Here is a 17,258-nt window from a genome sequence, read left to right as displayed (position 1 = left end):
AAAGAAAAATGAATAAAGACTACCAGCAATGGTAGCAAAGAGTACACTGAAGTGTATAAGGGAAAGCAAAGAGAAGTAAACAGCTATCGGAAAAAAGGGTAGGCTATAGAAAGAAAAACCCAATAACTATATTAAAGAAGAAAAACCTTATGACTATACAAAAATTAGAAATACAACAGAGAAATAACACTTAGCTCAAGAGCAAGTTGGCAACGCATCTGTCACAGAAGCGGCAAACGAGAACTGAGGTAAACTGGAAAGGAGCAGTCTGGATAGGAATTAAGCTTGAGAGTTGTTGGTTCTTGTGGGCTGTAGTAACGGCTGAGTAGATTCCGATATTTGGAACCAAACCCACATGTCAAGTATAAATGAAGACTGACAACAACAGATTGTAGTTTATTGTACACAGTGCTCAGGGTGCTTATGATCTGATATAGGCAAAACAACAAGAATGTTAAAAAATAAGACTATATGAGCATGTATATGGTATGAAATTACACAATGAAAATAATGCCATGTATAAGCATAAACAGAAATGTAAGAAATGTAAAAAGTTTTAATTTTTTTGTATTAGATGAAACTGATTTGAGTTTATGTGGTGGGGATGCAGATTCATTGCTATAATTAAAAGAACTGGAATGCCAAGTGTTGCTGAATGCATTTAATGAAACAGGTCTTAATGGTGCTATTAATTATAAACATGAATTAAAGTCAAAACCACTGAAACATTAATAATGTTAGAGGAAATTTATCATGTGATTTTTATTTGTTTGTTATTTAAATGGGATTAATTATAAAGTATATTGGTCTGATGAAGTCTTGAAAATTGGAAAATGAAAATGCTAACTTTCTGTGTTAAATAACAAATCCCAGTGTTTTACTGTTTGCAGCCATTTTGTTGTTTTATTATTTAAAAGTATTAACAGCTGAGTCCTGGCAGAAATATTTTGATGTTACATATCTGCCATGACCTTATCTGAGCCTCCTGCTTTCTCTACCTTAATTTTTCCTTAGTGTTCTCTCATATTTTCTAGGATGGTCTTGTCTTCCTCTTTCATCTCTTCTGGTAGACACAATGCCGTCATACACATGTTCAAAGATAAAGTAATAATCCTGTAGTCTCACTGTCAACTTACACGCATTGTGCAAGTCATAGTTGTTTATATCTATATATTTATTTGTTTACCCACATCACAGTCTTTCTAATCAACAATATTATATCTATGTATGTATTTACAATGAGGGCATAACAAAAGTCAGAACATAATGATAAGATTAAATGCAGATAGGATATGATTAAAAAGATCCAGTCAAACTGCACTGAGAGAGGAAAAACACACACACATATATACAAGAACAGGTAGCTTACATCCTTCTAAGTTGGGAACTGCTGATTGAGGGCTCAGTGTCTGTTATTCTAAAAGTGTATTAATTCTGGTTTAAGCACTTGGGCTTTAAGGCCAGTTATTTTACATTAAGAGGGTTCGTGGTCTGCACTCTTGTGGGAGGAGAGGCTGGACTCTGGCCTTCTGAGCTGGGAATTTCTGGTTAAAGGCTTATAGTGCATGCATATCTGAACTGCTTCTTACTGAAATTGGTACACCTTGTTTGCTGCAGCATAGACTAGATCCAGGCCTGCTGAATCTAGCTTTGTTTGTATAACTTGAGCACTAATCCAGGCATTCTTTAAAGTATTCAATTGTATTTATTACTGCTTGGTAGTAACTTGATTAAAGTGTAGCTATCATTCTAAGTCTTTTGGATTAAGCACTTGGGCTTCAGACCAGTTGTTTTACATTAGGAAGGTTTGTGGCATGCACTGTGGTGGCAGCACAGGTAGCTTACATCCTTCTAAGTTGGGAACTGCTGATTGAGAGCTCAGTGTCTGTTATTCTAAAAGTGTATTAGTTCTGGTTTAAGCACTTGGGCTTCATGCCAGTTATTTTACATTAAGAAGGTTCGTGGTCTGCACTCTTGTGGGAGGAGAGGCTGGACTCTGCCCTTCTGAGATGGGAATTTCTGGTTAAAGGTTTATAGTGCCTGCATATTTGAACTGTTTCTTACTGAAATTGGTACACCTTGTTTGCTGTAGCATAGACTAGATCCAGGCCTGCTGAATCTAGCTTTGTTTGTATGCTTGTTTGCTTGTTATTTCCCTGGAATGCTAATTCCACCTAAAACGCAGCTTTTCAGCGCTTCTGTGGATCCCTAGTGATATCTGCATTGCTTACTGTACTTATTTCCTTGTTTCACTTGAAAGAAAGTTACTGTTTGTCATTTTTGCATTTAAGTTACCTGTAACACATTGCACTTAAGTTACCTGGCATTTGCTCACTAAGCAATTATATAAGTCAGCACTAAAAAGTTAAAAGCACTACACCCTCACAAACTCCCCTTGAGTACCTTGTTCTCCATTGGCCCTTGTTTTCAATTATAAAGGAATTCCCAATACTATTCTAGGCATGTCCAAAGGTCAGTTGTCAATCTCCTCTCTGGTCCAGCTGGTGAATCTGGGAATCTTGAGGCAATGTTACAACTGCCTCATGTACACAGACAACCCTCTCCTCCTCCCAACAAATTCCAACACATGTGAGAGATGCAATCATATAGCCAAACTGGAGGCTAAGCTCTCTCAACTCAGTACTGGTATAACCAGTCAGGAGGTGAAGGAAACCACACTAACTACAATTCCAGTCTCACATAGACCTACCATGACAGCAAACCAAACACATAATCACACAAAAACATACTCGGAGGCTTTAAATAAAGATCTGCCTAAGCAGCAGAGACCTCCAAAGCAGACACCCAAGCAACCGCTACCCCAAAACAAAACACGTGCAACACATATCTCACAAAGCCAGTGTGCCAAACAGTCACAGCCCTTAAGGCTAAACAACACACCTGATACACTTGTAATAGGTGACTCTATTGTCAGGCACACTGACGTCCCGCTCACCAGGCTGAACAAGGAGAAGGTCACGTTGAGCAGCCTGTCAGGCGCTAGGATCCACCACATAACACAAGCACTCAGGTCACTCCAAGGCAAGTACAAATATGACTCAGGGAGATTCAAAGATGGCCGCCATTCTATAAGCACTGCAGTACTTCAGCTCTCCAAAGACCAGAGACAAAAATCAACCCTGTGGATGTACATTTGGAGTTAATCAACTAACTGACAGCAATTAATAAACTACTAGAAGTCAGCGATCTTATCGAGGAAAAAAAATTGAAAAAAATACTTGGTGACAACAGGATTGGAACTGATTGCTTGGCTGATTCTGAACAGAGCACCAAACAAAAGACTGAACTACCTCATTACTGAAACTTTTACTTGGCAATTATCTCTATCTGCAGCATTTCAAAATGTCAAAAGAAGATAAAAATATGGACACTACAACTACTAAAACTAAACTGTCAGCATTACAGTCTCCAGAGAAGGAATCCATATTTAAGAGACAGAAAACATTTAAACAGCAAGAGACTGCAAAAACAGGGGCATCAACGAAATCTGATCAACAGGTTATGATGGAAGAAATTAAGTCTGCATTATTATCTATACAAGATGCCTTAAAAGACCTAACATCCCAAACACAAACATTTAGTGAGACATGTAATCGGATTCTAACAAGAATGGAGAAAGCGGAAACCAGAATAGCAGCAAATGAAGACAATATAACATTGCTCACTAAAAGATCTGAATCACATGAGGCTGATATTCAAACGATGCAAAACAAAATTCTGGACCTGGAAGCAAGATCAAGACGCAACAACATAATCATCAGAGGGATCCCAGAATCAATCCAATATAATGATCTGACCACTTCTATCATACAAATATTTGAAACATTACTTAAGGACTCTGTGGTTGTTCAGCAAATTGTCATCGAAAGAGCACATAGAGCTTACAGGGATTCCCAAGCTTCAAATATACCAAGACCTGTGTATGTCAAAATACTAAACTTCCAGGATGTGAATAAAATATTTCTAACCATAAAAAAATCTGGTGGATCTATAATGTGGCAAAGTTATAAAGTTTCTATAACACAGGATTTACCAACACAAATAAGGCAGTCTAGACAAATGCTGGCTCCATACTGTAAGTTTCTAATTGACAAAAATATTAGATTTCAAATGAAATATCCTAACAGTTTAATTTTTACTCTTGATGGCATTAAATACACTGTAAATACCAAAAAAGAAGCCAGACCTACCTTTTTGAAGCTTTTTAAGGCTTTGCCACCATCTGAAAATTGAACAGTCCATCCTGGCTTCTTCCTGCATTAGAGTGAATGGGAGACTTCATTTACGAGGATCCGAGGCTTCAAAATCCTTTGTGTGTTCTTCTTTCTTCAGCAGGCCTGGTAATTCTCCGTTTTATCTTTTAATCTCGTCTTCCTAGCTGAAACACGAAGATTCCACAAAGTTTTATGGCTCCAACGAGCGCTTCTGACCCACGAGGCAACAGGAAACAAGGTAAAGGAAGCAGGGGGACCGTTTTGAGCATGGTGCAGCTGAGAGGTCCGTTCGCGAATTGGTTCCCCCGTCGCGAGCGCGAAGATTTGAAAAATGAACTGCCTGGACTGCTGCAACTGCTGGGAAGAAAGAAGAGCTGCTGTGAATCGAAAATTAAGCTTTTTGGGACTTATTTGATGCTAAAATGACTGTAAGATGATCAATGAGGTAAAGTGTGTCAGGTAAAGATAAAAATGTATGGTTTGGCTGTTGCAGTATAAGATTCTATGGTTTAGTGGTAAATCCAGGTAATGCAGTCTATTTTTTGTTATTTTTTTTTCCTTTTCATGCTTGTCTTCTAATTTACTGTGTTCTGTCTAGTGAATAAATAAGTATCTTTTAATTTTGATCAGTTTAGAAAAAAAAAATAGCATAATCAGCAAACAGAAGTAGTAAATGTGTATTATAGGTGATGTTTAACTGTAATGATCTATAAAAATTAAAATGCAATATTTTAGGATTGTTTTGAAGATAAATAGCTGACCTAAATAATGGCTTGTTTTAAACAAATGTATAACAACTGTGTGCTTATTAGGTGAACTGTTACTTAAAAGGTTTTAGAACAAGTAATTACAATGCTAATATATTATTGCTGAATTTAAAGTTTGAGAAAAGTGAATTATTTGACATGTCAGGTACAATTAGTTTACATGAATATTGGGGAAATGTACAGAGCTGTAGTTACTTGAGTGCGGTGTTTAGTAGGGAATGTCTGGGTTAGGCTTTGTAGACGTAGATATAGTTGGTGTAGGTTTTTTGCATGATATTTTATTGTTAGTTAATAGAATTAGTAGATTAGCTACGTGGGGAATTTTATCCAATGTGAAAAACCTATGTTCATCCTGGTCCGGAGGAATAGTGGATAGGCACTGGGTAGGGATGGGATGGCAGTTTTGCTTCCAAAAAATTCACGAAATACCAACACTTGTCAATTTAAGGTGGAAAACAAAAAATAGATATCATTATTCATTATTTCATAGTTTAGAATGTGGATAATAGATTCCTGGAATGTTAAAGGACTCCAGAACATGAAAAAAGAAAGCTGTTTCTGCATCTGTTTTTTAAATCAACAGCAGGTTTTATTCTATTACAAGAAACACATTTGACTAATGACCAGTGGGAAACAATGAAGGACAAGAAATGGATTAGGAAGGTTGTAATGGCGGAAGGGACTACGAATAGTGCTGGGGTGGCAATTATAATCAAGAATCATTTTCAAGGAGAAATTTTGGAGGACAAAATAGACAAAGAAGGCAGATGGTGTTTGGTGGTTCTCAAATCTGACAGTTTGGATAAGCCGATAGTACTTATATGTGTTTATGCCCCCAATGTGAACCAACATTATTTTATAGCTTCAATTTACTCTATTCTACAGTCATATAACAACTGTTACATAGTGATGGGGGGGATTGGAATACATACCAAGATTCTAATATTGATAAGTTGGGAGCTTCTACAGCTTTTAATAAGCAGGCAATGGTAGTATTGAAAGAACTGAGAACGGATTTCAAACTGTATGACCCTTTTAAACACAAACACATACAAGCAAAGGCAGAAAACTTTACTTTCTATTCTAGCTGCCATAAAATGTGGTCGAGAATGGATTTTTTTTTAATTCCAGAAGTGTTCGTTTCACTTGACCCTAGGGTTTCTAATCAAGCTAGACAGCTCTCAGACCATTCTAAGATAACTTTAACTTTAAATACCGATATTTTGAAAACTAAAAATCACTGTGGATATAATTGGTCCTTAAACCCATACCTATTGACCAAAGAAGATATAGTACAGGAAGTTAACGAGATACTTAAACAATTAGTATACAATATTCCCCGTAACGAACATCCATTAGATATAGAATGGGCCACAAGTAAAACTTTGTTAAGAGGATTATTTATTCAGAAAGCCACATATTATAAAAAACTGCAAAATAAAGAACAACTGGATTTGGAAACCAAAATACAATTATTGGACCAGGAGCTGATGAGGAACTACACTGAACAAACAGAAAATGAGTTGTTAAGATGTCAGAAAGAGCTGTTTCTTATACACAACAGAAAATTGACACTGTATGAACAAAGAAGTTTAGTTAAATATGCAAATCACATTCAAACTCCCTCGAAAGCATTAGCCCGTATTATTAATCAGACGAAATCGACACGATTAATTACTGAAATAAATCATAACAATACATTATATACTGATAAGTCAGATATCATGAAGATTTTTGAATCAATTTTTAATCAGATATATGGTGAGCAACAAACTCACGTGCATGATAAAGAGAGAAAAGAGTTCTTACAGAAAATTAATTTTCCCAATATTGACAAGGATTCTCATGGAGAATTAACTGCATTGACTACAGTCGAGGAAGTTTTAGAGGCAATTAAGAAATTAAAGCCCTATAAAACCCCAGGACCAGATGGTATGACCTCCGAATTTTATAAATCTTTTAGTGGGATTCTGAGCACCGTACTTTCACAGACTTTTAATTATATCATTTCGAATGGCAGCAATGATCTTCATTTTAATGCTTCAAGAACAATTCTGATATTGAAAGAGAATAGTGATCCCAAAAATCCAGACAATTGCAGGCCCATATCACTGTTGAATATTGATATGAAAATCATGACATCTATTCTAGCTAGTAGATTAAAAAAAATAATAAATTTGATAATATCAGAAGAACAGGCGGGGTTTATAGATGGGAGACAGACTACAGAGAATACATTAACTCTTCACACATTAACATCTTATGCGAAGTATAAAAATATGAACATATATGCTTTAATAATTGATGTTCAAAAAGCATTCAATAGAGTTAATTTGGCATATTTATTTGAAATATTATCATATTTCAATATACCTCAGGTCTTTATTTCTACGTTAAGAAACTTATACAAGAATGCATACACTAGTTTATCTATAAATCATGAATGCTCCAAAAGGATTCAAATTAAAAATGGAACTCGACAGGGTTGTCCATTATCTCCCATACTGTTCAATCTGTATTTGGAACCTTTATTTCTTCATATGAAACAAAATGTTTTTTATAACTTTCCTGTACTTCTTGGGATAAAGGTTAGGATGGCCGCTTTTGCAGACTATCTAAATATATACAGTACCACACCGGTGTCGGATACGGAAAAAATACTAACAGCAATACAAACCTTTGAAAGAATTTCTAATTACAAACTAAATTTTAAAAAAACCAAAATATTCCCTCTAAAGACACCTACACCTTTTTCAATGCTACCATTGATAGGACAAGTAAGGACAGAAGAAAGAATAAAATATTTGGGGATTGACTTCTCAACTGAAAATAGAGAATTTTTTATCAACAATATTAAGGCAACTGGAGACCGAATAACAATGGATTTGAAAAGATGGAGTAAATTGAAGCTACTGATGATGGCAAGAGCAGCGATAATAAAAATGAACGTTCTCCCCAGAATGCTTTATATTTTTAGAGCAGCACAACTTAAAATCACGAAATCTTTTTTTAAGCAGTTTCAGATAGGATTGGGGAAATTTCTGTGGGAACCCAGAAAAACGAGAATATCTTATGAGAAACTGATGGCTCCTAAAACTAGGGGGGGGGTTGGATTTACCGGATTTTGAGATGTATTATACAGTGATTCAGGCCAATAGGATTTTAAGGGTGTCTTACTTGGACAGTGAAAATAGAAAATGGATACCCAAATGGGTACTGCTAAATTATAAACATATAAAAGGAATGGGAATTAATGTTAAAGCCGTACCATTTTTGAATATAAGGACATTGAGTAAATATGAGTTAATGGAGCATATCAAGATATGGGCAATGGCGACACAAACTCTGTTTGCCTCCTTGAACCTATCAAAATATATGATGATGTTTCAACCATTTCATGGGAATCCTAATATGACTATTGGTAATCAACTGATAGACCTAAAGAAATTTCCATTTATTAAGGATTTAACTGTAAGTGATTTATACCCCTTCTTAGGAGTAGCGGTACAAGATATCTTAGAAGAGATGAATCTTCCCATTTCTTATTTAATTATAATGAGGCAGATAAAAGATCTGGCCATAAATTATTTTAACAGTTCTGAAATTAAAAAAGAGGAACTAGTTATTTCGCGTCATCTGTGAGAAGCATTGCAACAAGACAGAAAATACATATCCTCAGCGTATAAAATGGTAAAAGAGAGAAAATATAATAATCATATTCTGTTATCGAAATACTGGAGAGAGAAATTGCCATCCCTAGATGATAGTAAAATAGTAGTGGCGTTTAACTTTACATTGAAATACGTATCACTTCAAAAACTGGTCTTTACTCAATTGATGATATTTAACAGTGCGTATTATACCCATCTAACACTTCATAAATTTGATTCAAAAAAGTCACCTAAATGTCCACAGTGTTTAGATCAGACAGCAGACCTGTTACACATGTTCTGGAGTTGCAAGTGCATTTATAAATTATGGAACTCATTAAAGTTGCAGCTACAAAAAATGGGTTACCAAAACTCAACACTCACCTGGGAATTTTTGATTTTACATATTCCACCGGAGAATTTGGACAAAACAAAAAAGATTGTAATTATGAATATTAGTTTACTAATGAAATTATATATAGCCACAAATTGGTTGAACCCAGCACAGACATTGTGGCAAAATTTCAGGCTGTTAGCGATCAAGCATATATTAGCGCACAAATTGTTAATTAGAAATAATAAGAAAAGTATAAACAGTATAAAAATTTGGGAACAAATCTTTAATATTATTTTGGCTTAGCGGTTCCTATCCACTTTCCTTTAGGACATTCTGTATGTGTACTAACACATTCTTGGATTAGATAGAAAATGTAGAAATAATACAGATTATTGGCTTGAGTTGGTTCATAATTGTCTATAGTAGATGCTTTTATGTTTATTTTTTTTCATTGTCCTGTACTTGATTAATATGATATTTATTCTTAATGTATAATGTGGAAATTCAAAATGGAACTAAACACTGGAAGCAGTATTGTACATAATGTAAATAGTGTGTGAAATGTATAATGGTTTTGAAAAACAATAAAAATGATTATTGAAAAAAAAACAAATATGACTCAGTCATTGTCCATGCTGATGTGAATGACCTGAGACGTACCTCCCTGGACTACATGAAAAGAGACATAGAGGAGCTCTCTGAGCATGTAGCCCAGGCCAGTATGACCCTGACCTTGAGTAGCATCTTACCCTCACCAAGAATGATGCCACAATATGAAGACAAGATGATCAATTTCAACAACTGGCTTAAGTATTGGTGTCATTCAAAGGGGATCCAATGCCTGTCAGCCTGGGATGATATGCTCGACAAGCCACGATGCTTTGCTAAGGACGGCTTGCACCTGTCACCCCTGGCTTTCGGATATTAACAAAGGCTCTTGCTACCCCCATAGTGCCTTTTTTAGGCAAGGCTCAAAAGACAAACCCACCTCCATAGGTATCACAAGGGATAAGAAACTAAGAGTAATGCTACTCAACGCCAGAAGTCTAAACCTCAAGATGCATGCACTCGAAACTCTCCTTAGCATGGAGAACATCGATATCTGTGCAGTAACAGAAACCTGGTTCAGGGCTCCTGAGAGCACCCCAACACTACCAGGTTATACCTCATACCATGCTTTTCGGCCCCAAAACTTGGACCAAACTACAAAAGGAGGGGGAGTATCAATATTCATCAAAGATATCCACACCTCCAGGTTGGTGGTACAGCACAAAGCATCAGAGACTATCCATGTGCAACTAACAGTGGGTAAAACTGCCTTCCAGTTTATAGCCTGCCACAGACCACCCTCCCAAACCCAGGAACCCCACTCGGCCTTCCTGAGAACACTGGAAAATAAGAAGGTCTCTCCAAACACCATTATATTGGGCGACTTCAACTACCCAAACATAGACTGGGAGCATTACTCTAGCTCCAACACCCTAGCCCAAAGGTTCCTAGAATTCATAAACTCAAATGCTATGGAACAACTTGTTACCACTCCCACAAGAGGGGAAAACATACTTGACCTGATCATCACCAACATGGGGACTCTATGCTCCAGACCAGAAGTGTATCCCTCACTGGTAAGATCAGACCATAAACTAATCCAACTGGATATTCACATCCCGACCCCACCCCCTGCCCAGAAAACCACAGTGATAAACTTCTCTAAAGCAAATTTCACACTCCTCAAAACTGAGGTGGAATCCTTCAAAGCCCCCGGGCCTGTAGAAAATACGGCCCAGACCGCAGAATCCTTTATAAATGCATTCTATGTACACCTTCAGGAATGCATGGATCATGCAATCCCAAATAAAACCAAGACCCAATCCTCCAAAGGCAGACGTCCTGTCTGGTGGACCCCAGCCATAAACAAGCTATACAATAGAAGGAGGAAGCTACTAAATGATAGAGCAAAATCCCAAAAAGGGAAGGCATCTCTGATCAGTATTAGCAAAAAACTATGGGCACTCATAAAATCGTCTAAGGCCAGCTTCAAGAGAAAAATTGCACAGGACACTAAGGATAATCACAAGGCTTTCTTTAGTTATGTTGGGAACCTGGGTGGGAATTACCAGATATGCTCAGAATTAGTCCAAAATGACAAAAAATACACCAAACCTACAGACATTGCCAACATCCTAGCTGACAGGTTCAGCGCAAACTTCTCCCCCCCCACCAAAAGGGCAAATATCTATCCCAGCAGAGTGCTGCCCCCCTGACATCTCAGATGCTCAGGTAAGAGCCGCCCTCTCCAAAGCAAAAATCACAGCATCAATGGGACCAGACGGTGTCCCGGGCTGCGTCCTACATGAACTCCAAGAAGAGCTAAACCCAAACATAAAACTACTGTTCAATCTCAGCCTTACTACAGGATATGTACCCAAAGAGTGGCATACAGCAACAGTGGTCCCTCTCCACAAAGGTGGTGCCTCAACGGACCCTGGAAACTATCGCCCCATAAGCCTGACCAGCTTGGTCTGCAAAGCTATGGAAAGGATCGTCATGGACCTCATAAATAAAGATATTGGGGACCTACAGACACTGGATCCTACCCAGTTCAGCTTTGTTAAGGGCAGATCCTGCCTCTTAAACCTGGTCGACTTCTTTGTAACCATCACCATGGCCATTGACGAAGGGAAGGTGGTCCACACAGCCTACCTGGACCTCGCAAAAGCCTTTGATACAATACCCCACTCGGGCATTATAGATAAGCTCACCAGCTTAAATATAAACCCCTATGTCACTAGATGGGTTGCAAACTGGCTCAAGGACAGAATCCACATGGTTAGAATTGCTGGAGCCATGTCAGACTCCAAACCAGTTACAAGTGGCATCCCACAGGGCTCAGTCCTGGGACCTCTCTTGTTCGGTATATATTTCTTGGAGGTACAGGCCAACACGGAAGGACTGTGGCTGACCAAGTTCACAGATGACTGCAAACTGGGTGCCATAATCGATTCTCCAGCTGACACAAGCATCCTACAAAAGGGCGTCATAGAAACAGACAACTGGTGCCAGAGCCATGGCCTCAAGCTAAACGCCAAAAAGTGTATAGTCATCCTCTCTGGCAAAAACAAAGTGCCCACAAATTACCACATAGGTGGTAATCCATTAAGTACAGAAGAAGTAATTAGGGACCTGGGGACCCAAGTTGATAGCAATCTCTCATTTGACAACCACGTGGCCAAAGTGGTTAGAAAAACATTTTATATAGCCCACCTAATCATGAAGGGATTCACATCTAGATCAGGGGAGGTCATCAAGCCTCTTTACTCATCCCTCATCAGGCCCATAATCGAGTACAATGCCCCTTTTGGGATGTACCTTACCAAACACTAGCAGCAACTGGAAAGACCCCAAAAGTACCTCACCAAGAGGATCAAAGGGCTCAAACAGATGCCATATGCTGCCCGGTTAAAGAAACTCCAGCTCTACTCAGTGGCATACCACCTGCTCAGAGGCGATCTGTGCCTGACGTATAAAGCCATGTCCAACCCGGAATTAAGGGAAATGCTGCACCTCAAAAAATCCAAATCCCATCGAGCTACGCGCTCGAGAGACTTGAACCTCATCTCTGAAATAAGTAGGGCATGCTGGAGGGACAGATTCATAACCCAGAGGCTCCCTTCACTCTGGAATAAAATCCCAGTCCAGGTTAGGCAGAGTCCCTCATTGACTCTCTTCAAGAGGAATCTTGATGAGTGGATGGGAGATCATAGGTTTACCCCGGGTATCACTTCTGTGTCACTGTTAGACAGAGGCACAGTATACTAACCTCGAAAAAGAGCATAGCAAAATTAATTTAAAATGGGTGGCGAAAGTCAAACATACTCTGCCTAGGCTTATAAATGCCCTAGGGCAGATAGCCTAGTATGAACCTATGAACCTATATATATATATATATATATATATATATATATATATATATATATATATATATATATATATATATATACACACACACACACACACACACACACACACACACACACACACACACACACAAAATGCATGTTAAAATATGCATAAAACAATGCAGTCATACATATAATACATAAACTCCTATATGCATGTGAAATATATCTGTATAAGGTGTCACATTAGCACATGCAGAAACATTTAACTGTATTCATTTATTCATGATATGGGATTCTAGGTTAGCTAACCATTGTGGTGGTAGTAGTTGCAGGTAGAGTTAATAAAGAGATGCTCTTTATTTGCATCTTTAAAGCTTTTAATTGTTTCTAGATTTTTTAATGCCAATAGGGAGGTGGTGTCAGGTAACAGGTCCCAGTCTAGAGAAGGCTGTCTCACCTGAAACAGTTTTAAATGGAGGACATATGACATAAGTTGTTATCCTGTGTACATCTGAATACATAACAGCTGCCTTGTAAATGTAGATGTTCTGTATTCTCACTGATGATGCAGTGTATGGGTAATGTCCTGCAAAGGACACAGCACCTGGCCAGCTTGCCAAAGTTCTACCTCCCCTCCCTCCCACTCATGCTAGCTGCTGATAGGCAGCACCCTTTTTGGAGGGAACTGTATGAGCAACCTGAATTAGAATTTTTCTGCCACCTCGAGAAGAATCATCTCTGTTTCCAGAGGAACAGCAGTCAATCAAAAGCTTATTTCCATACAGATAAGACCCCATGGGGGAGGGGGGTCTTCCACTCACACATATTGTTATTGAATATTTGTGGTATTTTTTCCTGATCTACCTTAACATAAAAAAACAGCTATTTCTGGTGTTCCACCTTAAGAACACTAGCTTTTGTGTGAGATGTTTCATACATGTTTCTGCACTGTTTGCTTGGTCTATTTTAAAATTTTGACTGGAAAACTTTAAATTTATGAAAATATTAAGAATCTGAGCTGTGCTTTTACAGCCGGAACATGTGCATTTCACACTGGTTACTGTTTTATTGGAATTAGAATGTTTTCTCCTTTCTGAGGTAATAAATGTATATTGATGCATGGAGTTTCTAGGATTTTTTTTGGGTACCCAAGTTCAACCCTAACAGGGCCTCTTCTCAGTGCTTTAGAGGGCAGAACAAACAGAAATCCCAGCCTAACAAACAGCAGGCCCATACCTCTCAATTGTCCAGATTTTCACAGAATGTCCAGATTTTGCCTTATATTTTTGGTCTGTTCCTCATAAAATATGCACTTTTCTGGATTTTTGTGCCAAATCAGTGAGGATTGAATTCACTAAATAACAATTGACATTTGAGTTTCAGACTTCATATCCTTCAGAAAAATGCATGGTGACACAAGACCTTTTATTCTAACAATTTTCTAAGTTTATAGCAGCAGTATTTAAAAATTGTCCCTGTTTTTAGGGCTTTGTCCCCCTGTTATTTTGGATTTTGTCCAGATTTTTTGTGCTAAGAGGTTGAGAGCTATGAGCAGGCCACAAAAGAAAATGGCAGTAAGATAACTCTTCCAAACCAAGTAAAAGAAGTAACCTTCCCAAAAAGAGTTAAGCTGCTGTTGATGAATGACTATGCCTGGAATTTGATCACCATACCCACACCTCTTGCCACAGTTTTCCTAACTCTCTCACCTCAACATACACTCAGCCCCTTTGACTGGGGTCAGACTGTTTCAGACAAATGGGCGTAGAAGGTGATTCAGGAAGGATTTATTTGGCACTGGGTGGACTCTCTTCTTCCTTTCTGGAGAATCTTCCAACATCCATCCAACCAGACAGACCTGTTTCCACCAGTGCTCCTACATATGTCAGAAGCAGGGGTTATAGAGCAAGTATCTACAAACCACAAGGGCAAAAGTTTTTACTTCAGGATATTTTGGTACCAAATAAGGTGCTCATTCGGAGACCTGTGTCAGATCTCTCTTTTCTCAATCTTTATGTGAAAGATTCAAAATTCAAGATGTTGATCTTACAGTCAGTGCTTGCACTTCTTCCAGACTATTGTCATATGTTAACACTAGATCTCAAAGATGTTTTCCATCAGATAACCACAGTTTCAGGAAATATCTAAGATTTGCTCTATCTGGGTCACATTATCAGATGTCTGCAATATGCTTTCAGATCTCCACTGCACCTTGAGAGTTCACAAAGTGCCTAGCCCCAGTGGTGGCTCATGCAAATTGCAGGGCATCCATAACTAGCTTATTACGCAGATTCTCACAGATGTTTGGAGTCATTATCAAGTGTGCCCAACCTCCTGTTACATCTGGGATTTCACTTGGACCTACAAAAGTGTTGTCTCATATCCTCTAATGAAATTGTCTTTTTAGGGTGTTTGATGGATTCACTTAGGCAAGAGGCCTTCCTTTCAAAGGAAAAGGTAATTGCTTACCAGCAAATCTTTCTGAGTTTTTCTGAACAGGTTCAGGCTCCTGCAAGGCATTTTCAAATGATTCTAGGCCTTATGGCATTCACGATCCTCATACTATCACTCGCTAGAGTACATATGAGTAAAATCCAATACTATTAAAAAAATTCTTGGATGCAGCACCTACACCCCTTGGATTTTCATATTCCTGTGCTGGGGTTGTAAGGTGAAAGTTGTAGTGGTGGCAAGATTAAATCGCTCTCAATCCAGGACTCCCTTTCTTGCTTCCAACAGCAGTTCATTGTATCCAGACGGACTCCTCAGATTATGCTTGGGATGTAGTTTCCATGACAGTAAGAGTGCAAGGTCTGTGCAACTCTTCAGGTAAGTCAAAGCACATAAACATCATGCAAATGCTAGTAGTGCTTCATGCTTTGAAACCTCTACATCATCTATGGGTGGCAGGCCTTTTACAGGTGGTTACAGACAATACCACAGTGATCTGGTGCCTCAGTAAACAAGAGGGTACAAAGTCATACCCTCTTTGCCTGTTGATAATGGTGGTGTAGGAGTTGGCTCTTCAGCATTCTCTGACTCTTCAGGCCTTCTACATTCCATCAGAGCAAAACATTGTGGCAGACACACATGGCAGATCCTTCACCCTCATGATCAAAAATGAAGAACCAGTAATGCTAGACCAACTAATAAACAAAGCCTGTGGTATCCACAAAGCAAATTTATTGAAAGTAAAATATACACAATGATGAAATAAACCACTTTTAAAATCCTTTTTAAAATTACAAGTAAGCACTTTTGTCCAATAATAATATGTATATCATCAGACAGCATTAACCTGCATCAACGCTGTATATATACATATATACATACATGTTCTGAGTCACATGAGAATAACTCTTCTCCTTATTACAATTTATACATTTAAAGTGCCCAACAACAATGTAACAAACCCCCTCTAAATACTGGACTTAAGCAAATGTTAATGAATAAAAATATATATATTATTAATGGACAAAAGTGCTTACCTGTGATTTTAAAAGTTTTTTATTTCATACTCGTGTATTATAGTTTCAATAAACTCACACTGAGGATACCACAGGCTTTGTTTATTGGTTGACCCTCATGATCAAACCACGCCATCTGTGGGTAAATTCTGATATATTCACACATATTTGTGGATTATTGTTAACATTCTTGCTCTTATTATCAGTGATGGTAATGCTGGGAAGGCAAAGATATCTCTGAGGGAATGTAAATGGCATTATTATTATTATAATGATTTATTTATTTTTGTTAGGCACTTATTTTTTCACCCCAATGTCAGAGCTCAGAGTCTGAATTAATAATATGGCATCTGCATACAAAGTTAGTTCCAATTTATTGAGGTCATCGGGAGATCAATAATGAATAAAAAAGGAAACAGTAAGGGGCCTGATACTGAGTCTTGAGAGACACCTGCATTTAAGGTTCCAATGGCAAACAGATGGTTGTTACAGTATACTTGAAATATCCTGTCTTGGACATCGCTTTGGAACCAATTGATGGCATTCTGACTAAAGTTAAATGTATGATGTTTGGTGAGGAATAGTTTGCGATTTACAGTTTTGAAGGTCCTTGTCATATCAATGATAAAACTGCTGTAATGAGACCATTACTGTTATTACTGTAGATTATGTCAGTAGACATGATTAAGGCTGTAAATGTGACAGAGGAATTTCTAAAACCATTCTGATTATCAGAGAGCAGTACTATGGTTGTGCAATTGTCTGTAAAGGAATGGAACAAAGGTCCTTGCAGGTTTTGGGTAGGGAGGCTTTAGATAAAGGAATAATGATAACATCCAGCAGTGATTAATGACTTATTAGTATATGCTACTGGCATTGAAATTTTGTCTGTTGCTCTTC

General features: G+C 37.9%; 1 protein-coding gene across 1 annotated transcript in view; it reads left to right on the top strand.

Annotated features, from left to right (window-relative positions):
- The window catches only part of SLC23A3 (solute carrier family 23 member 3), a 1,305,121-nt gene that overhangs the window by 532,282 nt on the left and 755,581 nt on the right, over positions 1–17,258 (top strand). Inside the window, exon 5 of the mRNA XM_044073709.1 lies at positions 6,757–6,934. Coding sequence (XP_043929644.1) covers positions 6,757–6,934 — 178 coding nt within the window. The remainder of the gene's footprint in view (positions 1–6,756; positions 6,935–17,258) is intronic.

Source organism: Protopterus annectens, chromosome 6.part0 (genome assembly GCF_019279795.1).
Source record: "Protopterus annectens isolate FY-2018-M chromosome 6.part0, PAN1.0, whole genome shotgun sequence".
NCBI classification, from domain to species: domain Eukaryota; kingdom Metazoa; phylum Chordata; order Ceratodontiformes; family Protopteridae; genus Protopterus; species Protopterus annectens.
This window is presented reverse-complemented; position numbering and strand designations above follow the sequence as displayed.